Source organism: Meles meles, chromosome 13 (assembly GCF_922984935.1).
Source record: "Meles meles chromosome 13, mMelMel3.1 paternal haplotype, whole genome shotgun sequence".
Lineage (NCBI taxonomy): Eukaryota > Metazoa > Chordata > Mammalia > Carnivora > Mustelidae > Meles > Meles meles.
The window spans coordinates 54,638,896-54,659,378 of NC_060078.1; the positions used below are offsets into that span (position 1 = coordinate 54,638,896).

The 20,483-nt window shown below is 39.1% G+C and overlaps 1 protein-coding gene and 1 non-coding gene across 3 annotated transcripts in view; one reads left to right on the forward strand and one right to left on the reverse strand.

Annotated features, from left to right (window-relative positions):
• Positions 1-20,205, reverse strand: part of NOC3L (NOC3 like DNA replication regulator) — a 29,868-nt gene extending 9,663 nt beyond the window's left edge. Inside the window, exons 1-15 of one of the 2 annotated variants that reach the window (XM_046026769.1) lie at positions 19,862-20,205; positions 18,709-18,916; positions 15,546-15,678; positions 14,437-14,594; positions 13,744-13,797; positions 12,332-12,462; positions 10,187-10,348; positions 9,897-9,990; positions 6,487-6,662; positions 5,947-6,075; positions 4,760-4,891; positions 3,030-3,110; positions 2,621-2,721; positions 197-269; positions 53-116 (exon numbers count right to left, since the gene is read on the reverse strand). In XM_046026769.1, coding sequence (XP_045882725.1) covers positions 53-116; positions 197-269; positions 2,621-2,721; positions 3,030-3,110; positions 4,760-4,891; positions 5,947-6,075; positions 6,487-6,662; positions 9,897-9,990; positions 10,187-10,348; positions 12,332-12,462; positions 13,744-13,797; positions 14,437-14,594; positions 15,546-15,678; positions 18,709-18,742 — 1,522 coding nt within the window. In that variant the 5' untranslated portion in view covers positions 18,743-18,916; positions 19,862-20,205. Of the gene's footprint in view, positions 1-52; positions 117-196; positions 270-2,620; positions 2,722-3,029; positions 3,111-4,759; positions 4,892-5,946; positions 6,076-6,486; positions 6,663-9,896; positions 9,991-10,186; positions 10,349-12,331; positions 12,463-13,743; positions 13,798-14,436; positions 14,595-15,545; positions 15,679-18,708; positions 18,917-19,618; positions 19,740-19,861 lie in introns of those variants that run through there. The other variant, XM_046026768.1, reaches the window with a different exon arrangement.
• Positions 17,871-18,015, forward strand: LOC123955817. The gene has a single exon (XR_006821374.1). It is a non-coding gene; the product is annotated as a U4 spliceosomal RNA (small nuclear RNA).
• Positions 20,206-20,483: the final 278 nt, after the last annotated feature.

A 20,483-nucleotide genomic window follows, 5' to 3' on the forward strand; every position in this document is an offset into this window, starting at 1 on the left:
TTACAGCCTCCAAAGGTAAAGCAAACAAAACTTGATTAAGAAAATATTTTACCTTGCCCAGAAAGAATATGAAAAGCAGTCTGGACGCAGTGAAGGCTTTCTCGATAGCTCAGGTCCTTGAAAAAAAGGGAAAGAAGATCACTAAGGATAATAATCACCATTCATACCTTAAAAATTCATTAGCAGAGTTACTTACACCAGACTCGATGAGAGTATGCAGTACTACTAATAAATCATCAAAAAACTCCACATTTATAAGGTGAGCAAACCTAGAATCAAACAGAGCTTAGTCAGCAGGTGACCTAAAAACACAAATAAAACAGCTAGAAATTAAACTTGACTTTAAAGTCCTATTTTTAATATTCCCTATTTCAATGTTAGTTATGATGCAGATGGTGGTAATTATTGATACTTCTCATTAATTCACAATGACCTTTTTTCTTAAGATTTTATTTATTTATTGGACAGAGAAAGAGAGATCACAAGTGGGCAGAGCAGCAGGTAGAGAGAGGGGGGGAAGCAGGCTCCCCGCTGAGCAAAGAGCCCGATGCGGGGCTCAATCCCAGGACCCTGAGATCATGATCTGAGCCCAAGGCAGAGGCTTAACCCACTGAATCACCCAGGCGCCCCCAGCATGACCTTTCTAACAATTCATCCACAGCTGGACACTATACTCAATAGGAATACATGAGGCACTAAACAAACTGAAAATATTTCAGAAATACTTCTACCCTACGAAGAAGTTGTTAAAAACAAACAGTCCCCAAGGAAAGTGTACCAGCTATCCTGTGCTGCTCTAACTCATAAAAGGGCCAAAAACATCAGCTTCTGGGAAAATGGGAAGCAGGAAAAGAGAAAGGAGGAAAGAGACTGTTATTTATAGGAATATGGACCCTACTAAAGCTTTAAAAATAAAATGGAAAGAATACTGGACCTAGTATCTAGTTCAGGCTCTGCAATTAATTGCCTGTATGATCCTAGGTAAGTCACTTGTCAGTCCCGGGCCTCTGTTTCTAGAAATAACTGAGATCCCTAGGTAGAGTTATAGAAGAATCATCTGACCTACTAAATGTGAGCGCAGTCTGTACAGTATAAAATCCTAGGCACTGATGTACTTAAAGTCAAGATCTTTCTTCAATATTAGTGCAAGAGCCTTTGACACTATGTAAATCTTAGACAAGGACTCTTAAAAGTGATACACTCCCTGTGGACTAGGACAACTCTTTTTGTGAAGCAACTGGGCAATATTTATCTACATTTAAAAAGAGCAGACCCTCTGACCAACAATATATGCACACAAGTGCATGAAGGTGTTTCCAGTACAGCACAGGGAGCTGGCCAAAGAGAAGTATTACTGATCCATGAAATGGAATATTCCAATTGTAAAAAAAAAAAAAGAAAATGGTGGATATAATCACACCAACATGGAAAGATGCCCAAAGTAACCATTTTATCAAAACGGAAGAGCCAAGTTACAGAACATCTACATAGCAGGATTCCATGTGTGTGACAGAAGACAGGCGGACAGACTTAGGTACTTACACAGGAAGGGAAATTATAATTTTTAAACTTTGTATTCTTCTGAATCATTTGAATTTTTGAAGTAAATAGATATGACTACAAGCTTTTTTAAATAAAGGACCTAGTCACTGAAAACAAACAGGAGGTCCTATCCAATGTAGAAATACTCCCTTCTCTGACCAACCTCTCTTTCAGTCTTTTCAATAACAAGGCCCAATTACTTTATAATTCCATTGCCAAATAACTCCATTCATTACAAAGAAATTTCTTATACTAACCAGAACTTGCCTTTTCTCTGTCTTTCAACCATAAGTCCCATTTCTAACGCTGTGCTGTCCAACGATGGCAGCCACCAGCACATATGGCTATTAGTCATTTAAAATGGGGCTGGTGCAAACTGAGATATGCTGTGTAATATTCATCGGTTTTTATGGGAAAAAAGAATACCAAATATCTCAATAACTAATACCGATTGTATGTCAAAATATCTTAGGTAAGTTGAGTTCGATAAAATTTGTCAAAATTAATTGCACCAGTTTTTTACTTTTTTAATGCGGCTAATGGAAAACTTTAAATTACGTATGTAGTTCACGTTATAGTTCTACTGCACTGTTCTAGAGACTACCTCATTTGCCTGGAAAACCATCACAAGCACCATTATTCTAGTTTGCATCCCCCAATAAGTTCACAACAATATACAGAGAGATTTCTCTTTGCAGGGAAGATTACACAGGACTTGAGAAAGGATGTGCCAGCAGGGTCAGAACAGACTTAAGAGTCGCCTGCACGGACCACTCAGAAGTCTGACAGTAGATAACGGACCACAGCGCAGAAAGAACCAAGAACTGAGCGATGAATCTTTAGGAACCTCAGAACTTAGTCAGCAGAAGGAAGGAGTTATGAAGGAGATTTAAAAAATAAAAGGCTTGAGATAAGAAAACTAAAGTGACAGTGTTATGAACAGTTTCAAGGAAAGGCCGATGACAAACAAAGACAGAAAAACACCTGGGTCATCATTAGTGAACCTTGGTTAAGAGGCATGGGTTTTTTGGTCTTATTTAGAACGAATCAAAAATGCTTCAACCTACACAGCCCTTACTTGGCAAGGCCTTCCAGAACTGCTGGCAGGAGAGGTGACCTCTGGGCCTTCTTCAATATTCTGAAGTAGGTCACAAACACAATATTCAAAGTCTCTGTGTGCTGGCAGAAGAAGCAGACAAAATGACTTGAGTATAACCCTATGCCCTTTCTCCTGAGTTATCCCAACCATGATGGTCAAAGCTCAACCTTTCTGTCCCTTCCCAACCCTCTCCACAATCCAATCTTAAGAGTTTCCATAAAACAGGATGAAGATACACACCCTGTGATGTCATGAGACCAGCAATGATCACATCAAAGCCTTGGGAGACAAACCGAGATCATACAACCCCAAGCTGCAACTATAATCTTTAGTTAAAACCATTTCACAAAAACACTTTAAAAGCCTCAGAGAATGTGAAACTGCCTACCACTTTAAGTTTTTTCTCAGTGCTCTCTGAAGCTTCTGCCTCCAGAAGCTCTCGCTCCAACTTCTCTTCTGCTTTCTTCCACTGGAATGAGACAAGGAAAGAAAAAGTAAGAGCGTATAGTGCTGAGTGAAAAAGCAAGCTTCAAAGAGGCATAATATGTAAACATTCTGAAACACATACCCTAGACTATCTATGAATACAAACACACAGACCTGGAGAAGCAGCAAACACACAACAAGCCAAGGACAGCAGCTGTCTCCTGGGAAGAAGGCAGGACAAGACTAGGGTGAGGAACAAAGGGGACTCTAACTATATCATGGACGGTTTCTTTTCAAGAACAAAACTGAAGTCTATTAGTATTTGCTCATTGTGACTGGTAGATAAATGGGATATGCTGTATTAGTCTCTGTAGTTTTCAATAATTTACGTTTTTTCAAAAGAAAGAAAAAAGGAAGAACACAGAGCCCAGAAATAATTCTTATTGTTAAATCCTCTAGAACACGGCAATTAGTCATCAACGATCCTTCCTAAACACATTTACACACAATGCATAAAACCAGATACTACAGGGGCTCCCGGGTGGCTCAGTTGTTAAGCGGCTGCCTTCGGCTCAGATCACGATTCCAGGGTCCTGGGATCGAGCCCCACATCAGGCTCGCTGCTCAAGAGGAAGCCTGCTTCTCCCTCTCCCACTCCCCCTGCTTGTGGTTCCCTCTTTCTCTGTCAAATAAATAAACAAAATCTTAAAAAAAAAAATCAGATACCATAGAGGAATTCAACGAAGTATCAGTTTTCCCCACTTCTTTATGCTGTATGAGCAGCAAGTAATGGTCGCTAAGCTGCCTGAGACTCAGGGGACCATCTCAGGAAGAGTTTCCTTCCTTCATGCAAAGTTAAGGAGCTGCCATATTCTAGTGGGGCTTTTGTTTCACTATCACAGCTGCGTACATGCTGTTTCTAACAAGGATATCCAATTTATATTAGGATAGCATGATAAATAATTAAAAGATTTACTTTCATTTGTTTCTAATTACTAAGTCTATTTTGGTACTTCTGCCCCATTTTCAAAATTTATTTTAGGCATATTCAAAGACAGATATCCCTGAAAACTATCTTTTGTTTTGTTTTTATAAGAAATTTGATAACCCTGTCTTGAGAAGTAATAACAATGATGCTAGTGGTGGCAATTCACGTCTATACATTACACAGCACGCCCAGTGCCACGCATTTGCCGAGTGCTTCACATTATTAATTCATCTTATTAAGATGGAAGGGTGACCCACGAGGTAGCTGCTTTTACTAGCTCTATTTATCAAAATCTTAAAAAAAAAAAAAAAGTTTTATACTAAATAAACAAGGGGCTGGAATTTCAACCTAGGTTTCAAATAAGAAAGATGGCTCAATTAACAAAATCTCACTTTGTTGCCCATTTACATAAGTATCACCTTCCTGGTCAAGGAAGGGATCTGTGTATCACAATGAATCTAAGACAATCTGAACAGCAAAAATAAAAGCCAGTGTGACACAGAAATTTTTTCATCAGCTGCTCTTTTTGCCAATGAATTGTCAATTTAATTAATAGAGCAATTCTCTGCAATAACCGGGAAAAATAAAATTTTCTAAATATTAGGTTTTGACACATTTATTTTTATGATTTAACTATGATTTCTGCCTGTGCCTACATTATGATTTTAATCTGAAGTCAAACAAAAAAAGGAAATCAACCAAACCTTTCTCTGCATTCTTGACAGAGTTTTTCTCTTTTCCTTGAAAGTCATGAACTTTTTTGGTTTATTAATGTCCTCTGTATCTTTTTTCACTTCTACTTCTTTGATTCTTAAGCACAAGAATGTCTTTAACATCTAATAGGAGAAAACACAATACACAGCTTAATATTTCTATTGCCCTCAAACCCTTTATACAGAAAAGCATTTAACAATGTTTTCCCTTCCTTTGTGCCAAAAAAACAAACAAGAAAACACCTGTGACACACCTTTTATCACATTTCACACTAAAGTTCTATTATCTTATTGCTAAATATATTCGGTAATCTATGTCTATAGCAGTACACTAGTATTTGGCTAAATACACATAACATTAGTTGGCAGTGTAATGAGTAGAAAAAAGACAGAACACATTACCTGGCATCAGTACATAGGATTACAAAGAGTAGACAGGCCAGAAAAAGGTTTGGACCAGTATGGGAGGAGAAGATGTAAATTAGGTATTTCTAAACCAGCTGTAATTTACCAAACCAGCCTCCACTTTGCAGTCAGCAGTTCTAATCCTCATCTTTTTCCACCAATTAAAAAAATAATAATAATAACCAAAAAAAAAGAAACCATGTAGACCAGTGTTATTAATTTTAAGACAAGTTATTTTCATTTAAGCCAATGGGTCTCCAACTTCAGCAAACATGAGAATCATCTGGAGATTTATAAATTTATAAATGTGTTTACTGTTGGGTCCAGCATCTAAACTTTAAAAAACTTAACTCATAGAATCCTCCTGTTAGTATGAAAAAATAATATAGCCAAGATGTTTTCTTTTATGATCACGGCAGAAACTACTCAGCTGTCCATCAAGTAGAGGGCTAAATCATATAATAGGAAACTAACAGATGTTAAAAAAGGACGAGACAGCCCTCTACAACACAAAATGAAAACAGCTCCAGAATAGCTTCCACAGAATAAATGCATTTTTATTTTAAAATCTAAACATGTATTATATAATTTTAAACATACATAAACAAGTATATCTGTCTGTATGTATAAACACCTAGAATTCGTACTAAATTGTTAAGAGTAGTTACACTTGAGGAGTCTTCTACAAAGAATAACATTCCTCATAACAACTAAAAAATTAACTTTGCAGTTTAAAAACAAATAAAATGCAAGGTCAGCAAAGGAAAGCTTACCTCTGGCCTAACTTCGTAATTTCTGCCCTTCACAAAACCAGAAATCACTTTAATCACACCAAGGGAAGCTTGGCCTAATTTATCTTGCTTAAACAGTTTCTTCACTGCCTCACAACACATTTCAGATATCTGAAAGAAATAAAATGTTACACTCAGCCAGTGTTTCTCAACTGTGGCACCACTGGCATTCTGAGCCAGACAATTGTTCATTCGGTGGTAGAGGGCTGTCCTGTGCATGGTGGGAAGTTTAGAAGTCCCCTAGCCTTTGCCTGCTAGATGCCAGTAGTAGCCACGGCAGGGGTGACAATCAAAACTGCGCAGACACAGCCTCACATTCCCTGGAGGGCAAAACCACCTCCTGCTCAGAACCACCACACTAAACTCACATTCAAAGAATTTTCTTAAAGAGACAGCGTTTAACAAAGTGACACTACTTTAGCAATAAATAATAGCTCCAAAAGAATTCTAAGACAAAAATAATAATCACAAGGTCTAGAACTTTGTGTTCAGGATGAAAGCAACAACCACTTAGCAACCCACCGATTTTGACACGTCATTCATGAGAGGGACAATCAACACAATAATGTTGTTGTGAAAGTTGAAATGAGGTAGTGCCACCAACAGCTCACACAGGCTCCTCACAGCTACTTCCGCCAGTCCTTTGTAGGCCTTTAAGGAAACTACATTACTTTTCTTCAGTTTCCTTTGCTTCCAGTCTAATCAAAAGAGAACTGTAGTTACTGTACTCATTGATCAAAGCTTCAACTAATTAGCTTTCTTTAACAGGAATAAGCAATAATAGAATACACTGTGCAAGTTCTTAAATGTTGTATCCACCCTTAGACACAAGTACAAACGTTATCATTAAATTTATCTGCCATCATCCACCCTCTGACTCTAACCATCATGTTAAGAACTTTGGCTTTCCACGCATTTTAAAAGATGTACCATTAGGGGAAAAGGGTCTCAGGAATAAATCAGGGCAGGGGGAGACAGAGAGCTAGATACCTTACGGAATCCCTGGACTGGGCTCTACCAGGCTTTCCCCAAAACACTAGATTACAAATCAAGAAACCTGGATTCAAATCCTAGTCCTCCACTACTTGGCTAGAGAATATGAGCAAACTCCAGATTCTAAGCGCCAATCTCTTCCATGTTCCAAAATTCTGGGGAATCTAAAACATTTTCTCCCAACTTCTTGCTAATACTTAGCGTGGTATCTTTACAAGGGGGTCAAGAAGATTTGAGTTTTTCTTCAAATAACTGATGATTCACAGCACCTCTTTTCTTTTTTTGAAGACTTTACTTATTTGACAGAGAAAGCACATACGCACAAGCAGGGGGAGGGATAGGCAGAGGGAGAAGGAGGCTCCCCACTGAGCAGAGAGCCTGACATGGGGCTCTATCCCAGGACCCTGGGATCATGACTTGAGCCAAAAGCAGATGTTTAACCAACTGAGCCACCTAGGCGTCCCCACAGTACCTCTTTTCTAGAAATTTCTACATACATACTCTGCTACCATAACAGCACATCTTGAATATGGAAAATACGCTGGTTTTTCTAGAGAAGGTTCAATACTTCCCTGTACATCATACACAACCCGAGATGAGAAAGACAGTATAGATGATAGCGCCTGTGTTTTTTTTTTTTTAACTTTTTTTTTTTTTTTAAGATTTATTTATTTATTTGACAGAGAGAGATCATGAGTAAGCAGAGAGGCAGGCAGAGAGAGAGGAGGAAGCAGGCTCCCCCTGAGCAGAGAGCCCGATGCGGGGCTCGATCCCAGGACCCTGAGATCATGACCTGAGCTGAAGGCAGAGGCTTAACCCACTGAGCCACCCAGGTGCCCCGATAGCGCCTGTGTTTTAAATTGCTTCTCATGTATATGAGCTTTCCTCAGGCAAGCTGTATTCATCACAAGAACCATATCTTCTATTTACTTAAACCTGACAAGACTTCATAATGGATGAATAAACAAAATGTATTAACATATATACAATGGAATATTATTCAGCCTTTAAAAGGAAGGAAATTTTGACACATGCTATGAGAATCTTAAAGACCTTATGCTAAGTGAAATAAGGCAGTCACAAAAGGACAAATATTGTATAACTTATTGTAGAATTCTACTTATGAGGTTCCTGGATTAGCCAGATCCATATTCAACTCAAATTAGAAAGTAGAATGGTGGCTGCCACGGGCTGGGGCAAGAGAGAAAGGGGAGTTCAGGCTTAACAGAGAACTTCCGCGGGGGAAGGTGCAAAGGGCTGCCAATGCACAGTGGTGACGGCTAGATGACACCGGATTTACCAAACGCCGCAAAACTGTACGCTTCACAGAGCTTACGGTGAATTATATTTTACCATAATTTTTTTAAAACTTAAAAAAACAAGACTTCATAAGGCTCCATCAGCTTAGAAAAGGCCTACACCCGCGTGGTGCAGTACAGAGGCCACCAGCCACATGGGACCACTGAACATCTGAACTGTGGCAGGTCCAAATGCAGACGTGCCGGCAGTGTGAGACACGTGTCAGATTTTGAACTTAGTACAAAAAAAGGAATGTAAGATATCTAATTTTTAAAACTGATTACATGTTGAAATCATTTGTTGAAATAATCATATACATAATAATTTCATTACTTTTTACTTTTTTGTCCTTAGCATGGTACATATTTTTCAAATGACGTTATATGTCTCATGTTCTATTTCTCTTGGACAGTGCTGGTCCACACCAAGCTCCCAGGCCTTGGAATGTATGCTCCCAAAGAGGCTCCAGTTGGGAGGCCAGAGCATGGAAGCAACGTCCACAGCACCAATCCCCACCATCTCCTTCCTGCCCTTACTGGGCCAATAGGATTCGGCAGTCCTGTTCCAGCTGAGACAGCAACTAGGTGGTCCTTAGGTCCACTACTGAGTAAAGGAGCCCAGCTGAGTAAAGTGAAAGCACCTGACCTGACCTAGGCAACTGAATTTCTTCTCCATTCATGCTCCAGTTTTCATAGGACCCTCCTTTTCTGAACAAAGAAGAGAATAAAGGTTTGGTGGAAGAGTTTATCATCCAGTACAACCAACTTCTAAGTCCCATTTTTTTTTTTTTAAAGATTTTATTTATTTACTTGACAGAGAGAGATCACAAGCAGACAGAGAGGCAGGCAGAGAGAGAGAGAGGGAAGCAGGCTCGCGGCTGAGCAGAGAGCCCGATGCAGGACTCAATCCCAGGGCCCTGAGATCATGACCCGAGCCGAAGGCAGCGGCTTAACCCACTGAGCCACCCAGGCGCCCCTCTAAGTCCATTTTTAAGGCACTAATTTCACCCATTTCAAGTCATCCTTCTCCCCTAACTACCCTCTCCAAATAAAGACCAGCAGCATAAATTTCAACCATTCACAAATTCAATTAACGTATCAGAAAAAGGCCTAGAGCAACAATAATACTAATAGCTGATCAATACAGGCCACCCACTGTTGTAAGCAACTTTCATCTAGAAATTTACTTCTCACAACAATCCTATGAAATAAGTACTATTTTTTTTTTTAAGATTTTTATTTATTTATTTGACAGCAAGAGATCACAAGTAGGCAGAAAGGCAGGCAGAGAGAGAGAGGGGAAGCGGGCTCCCCACTGAGCAGAGAGGCCGATGTGGGCCTCAAGCCCAGGACCCTAAGATCACGACTTGAGCCAAAGGCAGAGGCTTAACCCACTGAGCCACGCAGGTACCCGAAATAAGTACTATTATTTATAAACAGAAAAACGGAAACACTGAGAGATTAAGTAATTTCCCCATCACTTGGGTAGTGAGTAGAGGGCCCAGATTTGAACCCAGGAAGTCAGACTGTAGACTCTGCTCTTGACAACGTGCTATACTCTCAACACAGAGCACAGAAGCTAGAACTCACCTTCCAGACCAAAGTAAATTATGTTATATATTTTAAAAATGCTTAATATACCTTTAACCATTTGCTCCAAATTTTCCAAATAAAATTTATATTGGCTAACCAGGCCTTCTTCAAATTCTCTTAACTTTTGGGTTTCTTTGCGGACCTGAAAAAAAATCAGAAAGATCACTCATTTTTTAAAATCAAAATATCAAAATCCTTAAATTAGCACAAAATGTGAGTGTATAATATATACCCAGTCCTACAAAAACAGGCAAACCAAAAAACCCTACTACTTCTCCCATCCCTACCTCTCCAAAATGTTCAGCTTATTTTGTACAGTAATTGTTATCTATCATTACCTTGGTAGATTTTTCTGCTTCTGTGAGGGGTCGTATTTTATATGAAGGAGTAATGTCTTTAAATAACTCCAACAGGGAAATTACCACCAGCTTTCGAACAGTAACAGCCACATCAGGATCCTGTTCCATCAGCATGGAACGTAGTTCTTTCAATTTTTTAATCTGTTAAAGAAATAAAGAACTTGGAAGGGCAGAGAAATGACTGCAAAACAATTATGAACAAAAGACAACAGCCTCACATCTGACACAAGTGGATCCATGCAGTGACTCACAGAGTTCAGTCATACACAGTTCCGGCTACGACTCACATTACCGAAAGATAAATCATTAAAGCCAATCTTGTCTTCGGTAAATAGTTAGAAGGTACAGACTTTTAAAAAAGTTTAAATTTATTAATATACCTACTCTTTGAAATTTTTTTTTACTGGGTTTTCTTAAAGCATGTGCCTCTTAATTTTTTTTTTTTAAATTAAAGTGTTATATACACCAAATATATTCATCACATATATAGAAGTTAATCAGGAATTTATAAGTAGAATGTATATACATTAGCTTCAACAAGACTTGTACAAAAATCATTTGTATGAAGTAATACTGAAGTAAAAAACAGTTCAATGAATGTGCTTGCTTTCGTGAACTACTATTGCCTGCTAGGTATCTTGAGAAGAAATCCTCTGTTTAGTTAGCGAAATTTGCTGCAGCAGGGGTAGGATAAATATGCTCCTACCTATTTGCTATCCCTAACTTGTGTGAACATGAGGCTCCAGAGCTGGAAGACCCAGGTTCTAATCCAGCAAATGTTGAAATCATAACAAATTTACTTGAATTTTTTAGGGCTCAATTTTTCAGCTGTAAAGTTAGATCAACAGTTCTTGTCTTTATGGTTTTATAATGATTAAATGAGATGGTAGAGGTGAGAAATATTCCAAATTTCCCTCCCGAATTCTGCTCCAGACTTTCCCTTCGCTTTGTTTTAAAAGAACAAGTACTACTCCAAAACATACCCAGATGCAATTTTTTTCTACAAATGTAATTAATCTACTTTATTGTTCAATAAACAAGTATATTCACAGTAGGATGACAGGAACACCAACATTAACCGGGACAGTAGTACTACTTTACAAGACTTCATGTATATTTGATTATTTAATCCCTGCAACAAAGTTTTAAAATAGCTACCGTTCTCTTTTCAGAGATGAAGAAAATGAGTCTTGGGTAAAAGGACTTACCCAAAGTCTACCAGATAGTACTCCAGGTTTCTGGAGTCCATGTGTTCTAACCATGACCATCTTCACCACTGTTCCCATGGCCCACCGATCATTATAATTCTGATCTATTTCACTTAACATATTTTCCACTTACAAGTACTCCTGAACTAATCTGACTTTTGTGTAGCATGTTCCTTATTAAAAATCCCATCAGTCAAGCAAATTTGCAAGTAAGTTCCTTCTCTCTTGTCCAATTAATTTTTATACTTAGCACTTTCAGAGTTCTAACATTAAGTCAATATCCTCGTTTTAGCTTATTTATTTAATAAAGAGAGAGAGAAGGGAGGTGGTAGAGGGGGAGGGGGAGAGAGAATCTTACACAGGCTCCACACCCAGTGCAGAGCTAGATCCACAATCCCGAGCCATGACCTGAGCTAAAATCAAGAGTTCCACACTTAACTGACTAAGCCACACAGGAGCCCCTCAATACCTTCATTTAGAGAAGAGGAAAATAAGATTCAAGAGAGTTTAAGTGACTTTTCTTAAGATTACAGAAAAAATTAAGTTCAGATGTAGGATTAGGTTTAGGTTCTTTCTACTCTTTTTTTTTTTTTTCTTCAAGATTTTATTTATTTTACAGAGAGAGCACAAGCAGAGGGTGCAGCAGGCAGAGAGAGGGAGAAGCAGGTTTTCCACGGAGCAGGGAGTCCTAACATGGGCCTCGATCCCAGGACCCTGAGATCATGACCTGAGCTGAAGGCAAATGTTTAACCGACTGAGCCACCCAGGTGCCCCAAGGTTCTGTCTACTCTTATTCTACCTCAGTCACTGTATTTTAATGCTTTTCCTTTCTGTATGTGCTTATAGGAAATCTTACAATATTAGACATTTGCACTGTATCTAATATGAAGAGTTCAAAGAAATTAGTACTACTTACATTACTTTCTGGGTCTGATAATATGGCAGATGCCAAAGCTGCAATATGCATTTTCTTCTCCTGTAGTTTCTTCCTTCTCTCAATCAAATGTTCTTCTAATGTCAGTTCTCTAATGGGATCTTCAACGATTTCTGAAACAGATTAGATATCCCCTCTTAAACATTTCTTTATGTACAAGTATCCAAGAACCTTTATCAATACAATATTTTCGACAGTGATAGATAATAATGATGATAACTTTTACTGAGTACTTGTCATGGGTCAAGATTACTACATATGATCCTCTCAAAAATGCTATGAGGCAGGTACAATCATCATATCCATTTTGTACATAGAAATGAGGCAAAGGGAGTGTAACATGCTTATATTCATAAGCCTGATCGAAATGGAATTCAAAACCCAGGAAGTCTGACTCGAGAGCTCATATTCCTAACTATGCTAAAAAACTTATAATAATTGTCATGAATTGGGGCGCCTGGGTGGCTCAGTGGGTTAAAGCCTCTGCTTTCGGCTCGGGTCATGATCCCAGGGTCCTGCTTCCTCCTCTCTCTCTCTCTCTCTCTGCCTACCTCTCTGCCTACTTGTGATCTCTGTCTATCAAATAAATAAATAAAATCTTTAAAAAAATAATAATAATAATTGCCATGAATTAAGGGAAAAAGCAACCTGATTTTGTTTTTTTTAGAAGTACAGTACTTGCTGTCAACTCTGCAGTCCTTTGCACTACAGAACATATGTCCATCTTAAGAAAAGAAATTGAGAGAGAACTAGATTTAATAAATACACAAGCATAATCTCTAATGGGCTTATGAAGGATGACTGAAAACAACTAGTTGACCTGTAATCTCATTTATACCATTAATGAAGTTTGCTAAGCTAAAGTAAAACTTAACCAGGTTGTTCTACTACAAATTCCAAACAAATATAATGTCAAACCGTATATTCTTTCAGTTTAACTTTGATTGCAACTGTCTTACCTATTAGAAACCCACCTTCAATTATCTAAAACAGACATACAGACATACATAACTGCTCCAAGAAAGAAGTGAAATGATATCGTATCACAGAATCAGTTTGTAATTTAAAGCTAGAAAGTTATATTTATAGGTAGGTCCTTCACTTAAAATTAAAAAGAATTCAAAATGGTAATAATTTACAAGACTCTTCATGCATGCCTAGACATTACAATCATAACTGCATAAAATTTTCCGTAATAAAGAGCAACAAGGAATCAAATTCCACAAGGTAAGACTTTCAACATGTGGGAAAATGTTCAAAACGACCTTGAAATGACCAGTAATCTAAAATGCACATTTCAGACTTTATCTAAAATTAAGTCACATTTATTATTATGCAAAAAAAAGGTAATTCTCAATTAACAATTTAGTAACTACAAAAACGCATTCCATTACCTTCCTCAAGTTCCAGCTCTTCCTCATCCTCTTCCTCTTGCTTACTGTCTATAACTGTATGGAAAACATGTATATTAAAAAAATCTGAGTGCTTGCTTCGGCAGCACACATACTAAAAAATCTGACAATACACTCAAGGGATAAAACTACAGAGAGAAAAGCAGGAAAGTGATTATCATAAAACTCTGGAAAGTAGTTACTTTTGTGAGGAGGAAGCAATTAATGATTGAGGGGATCAAAAAGGAAGTTTCTGGGTGCTGGCAGCATTTATATCTTGCCCAGATAGCGGTTTAATGGGTGTGTTTTTTGTGATAAACCACATAACTTTGCAAGGCAACTCTGATTTCTAGGCTTTTGTGTATTTTACTTCACAAGAAAAAGGTAAGAAGAAAAGGTTAATAAAGGATAACTAATATTCTAATTATAGAAACAAGAGTATTGGTGAAAAAATCTCTGAAAAGAAAATCACCTCAACATTGCAGCCTCAGCTACACTGACACAACAGATATGGGAGATAACCATCTGTATTTCTGGGCAAAATCATCAAGCTTGCTATATGACTAATTGCAGCTACCCCCTATTTTGTACGTAAAAGCAAAAAATAAAATCAGATCTCGAGTGAAAAAAAAATGTGATGATATTAGTAAAGAGCTACAATGTTTACTAATGCACTGGCTGACTGATTAGATTCACCTGGCTTCTCCCTGGTCTGTGGGATTATACCACTTTTATCCTTGATAGGAAGTAAGTGAATCAGTTCCTTTTCTGGTGCAGTTTGCAGAGTTCTTGGTATTTTTTCATATTTATCTATAACATGCTCATGCTTTCGTTTCTTGGCGTGAACAGGTTCACTGCAGGAAAGAAAAATTCCAGTTTTAATGTATTTACAAAGGAATCTAGAGATTATTTTAAAAGTATAGAAAAGTAAACTACTAGCCAAACCTCCAAAGATATATAGAAAATAAAAAATAGGGCGCCTGGGTGGCTCAGTGGATTAAGCCGCTGCCTTCGGCTCAGGTCATGATCTCAGGGTCCTGGGATCGAGCCCCACATCGGGCTCTCTGCTCTCCAGGGAGCCTGCTTCCTCCTCTCTCTCTGCCTGCCTCTCTGCCTGCTTGTGATCTCTCTGTCAATTAAATAAATAAAATCTTAAAAAAAAAAAAAAGAAAAAAGAAAAAAATCAGTACATAGATACTAGCACCAGACCAGGCACATAGTAGGCACTCAAATTAACTAAATGAATAAAAGAATCGTACAGTCTACCCAAAGACTACGGCTGCCTTCAGATACAAAAGAGAAGTGAAAGCTACAGCAGATTCTTTTTGAAAACTATTCCACAAAGCTAAGGGTGACATCATGCTGTTTTACTTTCCTAAAAACCTTGGAACTATTGCATGGACTTAGGAGTTCAAAAGATCTAGGTTTAAACGGCAGATGCACTAGCTGTGATTGCAGGAAGCATCGGTTTCCTCTGTAAATGGGAATAATATGTCCCCAACAGGGTAACAAGGACTGAGATCGTAGCCATTAAGAACTCAGGACTGTTCTGTCAATTCCCCAGAGAAATACATTCTTCCCCCAGGACACTCTACTTCACTATTCAGACTCAAAAGAAATGAAGATATACACTAAATAAAATCAGTTTGTTTTATCCATGAACTTCCTTTATTTAGGAAATAAACTGAGTTACTCTCTCATGTTCTGAGCTGAACATCCTGCACTACTAACCACCTAACTAAAATTCAGAATCAAGTTTTTAACACTGAAAAGATGGACTGTTTATAATCTAAAGGAAATATTACCTAGAAGAAAGATCTCTCGTTAGAAAAGATGCTCTTTGTCCTAATTCTCTCATTAACTGCAAGTCATCTTCATCCATCATATCCAAAGGAAGGGCTTCCTCCTCTTCCTCCTCTTCCCTCTCAATCCTTTTACCTGTTCCAACAACAAAAACAAAGTCAGAAACTGGTATTTCAGGTACAGAACTCTGTGTTTTTGTGTTAATAAGAGGAAAAGTTTATGCTTTTCTAGTATAGTCAGCCTGGTGTCTCTAAATGGGAGCACTAAAGACATGCTGGGCCAGACAGCTCTTTGTTCTACCAGGGTGTCTTGAGCCAGGCAAAATGCTAGCATCTCCAACCCCTGAAAACTAAATGCCAGGAGCCTTCGCAGGTCACTGTCACAACCGAAAAATAAAATGCCTCCACACAGTCTGCAATGTCTCTCAGAGCACGCAAGAACTGATGACTTAGCTGCTTCACTCCTTCTGATCCCCACTGACTTCCATTCCACTTCAGCCACCCCCTCTGCAGGCCACATCCCAAACCTTGGTGCTCACCCCAGGCCTTGACCACAACTGTCTGTCCTTCTAGGTCTCATCTGGTTATTTCCACTGCACTTCTGTGACCAAATATATAGGCCTTCTATCCTCTGACCACTCTACTTCTATGTTCCATTGTATTGTACACTCCTGAACTTCCGCTGCAGGGTTATCATTTCAACTGCCCTCTTGCCAATATCTTCAACTACCTTCCCTTCTACGGTTTATGCCCTTACATCTAACAAAACCCCAACTGATCACTCCATCTTCTGTCTGTCCCTCATTCTCTTTCTCTTTTTTAATATAAAAATGAATGTCGACTAAGTGCCAAGCAGTGGTCTAAGTGCTAAGGATTCAACCATGAACAAGACAATCTTAGTCCCCTAACAGAACCTGTAATTCTCCCTGACTCCAATAACACTAGTAAATATTGCCATACAAAGGTAAACACTGCATAGAAAGGAACTCCTACCTACTCTAAGTGAGCTTCCCATTTCTCAAAAGTGACCAGCAGCTGGTTTATTTCCCTGATAAGCTTTCTCTCTTCCTTAGACTTTTCTCTATCATCACCCTTCTAAACCCATCACCTCCCTCACTTCGTAATCCTCAGAGGAGCTAGCTTCCTCTATCACCGAGAAAAGCCAGAAGCTAGAAACTCCTGCAATTTCCCACACTGAATTCAACAACATCGGCCTCCATCCCTTCTATTTTCCTTCTCATAACTTTGTAAGAGTGCCCCTCCTCCTGGGCTCTCGATCTCAGAACTTCTTACTTTCTCTTATCTTGTTCTATCATTTAAGCCCTCTCTCCCTTGTACCTTCAAACTGTCTAGTCCATTAAATTCTTTGTATCAGCATTTTAAGATGGTCAAGTCATTCTCCAGTGGGCAATTTGTCAACCTTCGCTTCATAGATCATATAGATCGTACTGATGGACGATAGCTCTGTCAGTCTTAACAGCTGTATAGTATTCCACCATAGATAAACAACATTATGTCACTTAATAATTCCTGTTGATGAACATCTTATTTTCAATTTTTTGATCAAGGTGGCATTTTTTTTTTTGCTATTATTAATAATGTTGAAATGAGTACACTTGGAAATATATTCTTGGCAAATTTTTTCAAATATAATCATAGACTGAATTCCTAACAGTAAGATTGTTAGGTCAAAGGAAAAGCATTTTCTGAAAATCTTTTTGTGATACTGTATTTGAGTGTATAAATATATTTTTATTCAAATGGTATAAGCATCTCATACATGTGGCAAACGTCTATAATTTCAAGTGAGTGAAAGCATCAATACACAATACTTTTCACTTTTTTAAATTAACTATTTTGTAGACTATTTCATGTTGGGACATAAAGAATTTCCTTCTTTCTTTAAACATCCTTCTGATTTCTAACACTGCACAGTTCTGGTTTTCTTCCTAATTCTCCGGCTCCTCCTCAAACCTCGTTACATCACATTATTCTTCCACCCATTCCTTAAACACTGGGTTCCTTAAAATTCTTTCTTGACTCTCTTGTTCTCACACAACACAGTCTTCACATTGACTTTACCAAGTCTAAGGCTTCAATTACCATCTACGTGCAGATAATTCCCAAAGCTGTTCTCTAACCCAGGTACTCATACCTAACCACCTGACAGACTTCATTTAGATGCTCAGCGTATAAAAATAAGTATTTTACTTTTTATATATAATTATAACATATCACATTTTTTAAAATTCCACTGAAATTTACATAGAAAAGATCTTAAAAAGCATGTAACTCAAGCAACATTTTCTTTTTTAAACAGATTAACTAAGCTTTGCGCAGTGGCAGTATCGTAGCCAATGAGGTTTATCCGAGGCGCGATTATTGCTAATTGAAACAGATTAACTACCTGGAGATTAAGTGACCAACTAAGGTCACTTTGCTAATAACAAAATTAAGGTAAAAACCCAAGTTTCCCCATTTCCAGTCCAACAACCTTTTTATACATCACAATATGTAACCAAGAGATCAAACTAAATAGGTCAGATTTAAGAGAATGCGATATACATGGGAAGACTGAAGTCAGGTACGATCAAATATGAATACCCTGAAAGTACCAGAACATTGTAGAGGAACTGGTCTGACTCAAAATGGTCAGAATCCTTAACCATTTTGAGTACTTGGGAGTTCTTGGATAGTTTTACAAAAGATAACCCTGACAGTTACAGCTCAATTTCACTCCAAGTTTCCACATGAAAAGAAAGCCGAAGTTGAGAAAACTAAGTGAACCTTGGCAACACTGTCGAGAATGCCCCAGAGAAAGGCTATGTTCTTACCTAAGCTGACTGCCAGTGAATGGGAAAGTGGAAGCGCTGGCATGTTCCCCAACATTTATTTACACAGCTACTCTCAGTCTGTTTTCCCAAGTATTCTATCTTCAGACCTGCTTTCTAGAAAAACTAAAAGCAGAGACTAGCTCTTTCTCACAGTGAATACCATCCTGTAGTGTTTTCTCACACGGACTGTGATAAAGCACATAGGACTACTACCCTTACTTACTCTTGGGAAGATCTGGAAACAAGACTGATTACTAGAAAGCAATGTTATTTCATGAACATTTTAGGACAAATCAATAGAAACTACAGGACATGAATGCTTTCGCAATTACCTGGTCGTTTTTCCTTTGGGTCCTCCAGTGGCATCGGTTTCTTAGACACAGCATCTTTTACAGCTTGTCTTAGTTTCCTCTGTTCTTTCCGGTACTTCTTGAGAGTGCTTTGTTGTTTAAATTGCTTATTTTTTAGCTTGTTTTCAAGTTTGACTTTACTAGTTTTTAGTAACTTACGAAAGCTTGGGATCTGTTTTTTATTTCTTCTCTAGAAAACAAGAGGAGTACAGCATACCAGAAATTTAAACTGCAAACCCAGAACAAAATGTTGTCTTTAAAGTAAGTGACATTCATATATCGTGTTACTGCTTGCTAAGTTCTCCAACATATTTGGTTCCAACAGCCTCGTTAAGCAGTGATTGCTGCTACCTTCAAATAACTGATGAAAAAGCTAAGGCTGAGACAGATTATATGACTTGTCAAAGACTCTTAAACTAAGGAGGGCAAACGGAATTAGGATCTTTGGATTTCAACGCTTGCTGGTAACCTCTAATTGAGAAATTCAAATCCCAGCTCTTTTTCTTTGAGAAGCGGAGCCAATCACTTACTTTCTTATCCCCACACCCGTTAGGAGAAAAAAATGGACTCATCTCGCGACCCATGACTCACACTATAAACTCGCTGAGAGCAGGACCCTGTCATATTTGTAATATAAAGGGTTCGAAAGATGGTGCTCTTTAATGTCCGACACCTTACAGAGAGAAGGCTCTGTGCTTGTATCATCCCGGCCCCCTGAAGCCAAGCGCGAGCACAGTGGGCAATCCAGATCTAATGGCCGGAAGGCTGGCAGCGCACAGAAGGGAGGGAGCCCCGAATCCAAGCCACCGCCCCCTATACAAGGGCAAAAACTCGCCGAAAAACTACACCAGGGGGCCTAAGCCGCGGAGATCGGGCTCCTCAAGACACTTACCGCTTTCATCCTTAAATATGAAGAGTCCCGACCCTACAGTTTCACCGGCGATAAAGGTAATCCAGGGATCGCAAGGATGTAACTTATAACACACGTGCCCAAGCCCCTAAACTGCGCCAGACGGAAGCTACCACTGGCCCCTCCCCATCCTCGGCCGCCGGAAATAGAAGTAGGACTTCCGCGGCCAGACCCGACCGCGCGCCCTCTCGCGGCACCGGGCTGGTGGCACCCCGGTGAACACACCTGTGAACATGCGGTGTCCCTGAAGCCGCGCTGGCTGAAGGCGGGTGGCCCCCGGGGAACTTCATAAGGTCTGTGATTCCTGTCCTGTCGCCCAACTTCCTTTAAAGTCCTGGGGAAGTGGGGCTCCACCTTTCAGGACGAAAGGGCTTGCTTTTTATCAGTCACCTCCCAGCACGTCGTGCCTCTCCTCACGCAGCCTATCTCATCTTTCTGTCAGAGATACTGACCTTTGCAGTTGCTTTTCCAACTGCAGTTGGTGTCATGCCTGCCCCCTCGACGGGCTCTCTGGGCGTGTTTGTGGAATGGCGAATGACTTCTCATGACCTTCCGGAACTCAGAAGTCTCTTAATTCTTTTTTTTTTTTAAGATTTTATTTGTTTATTTGACAGAGAGAGATCACAAGTAGGCAGAGAGGCAGGCAGAGAGAGGAGGAAGCAGGCTCCCCGCCGAGCAGAGAGCCCGATGTGGGCCTCAACCCCAGGACTCTGGGATCGTGACCCGAAGCGAAGGCAGAGGCTTTAACAACCACTGAGCCACCCAGGCGCCTCTCGAAAGTCTCTTAATTCTTTGATATTTTATTTTGAAACGTTTCTTGCCGTCATTTCAACCATTGTCTGATAAA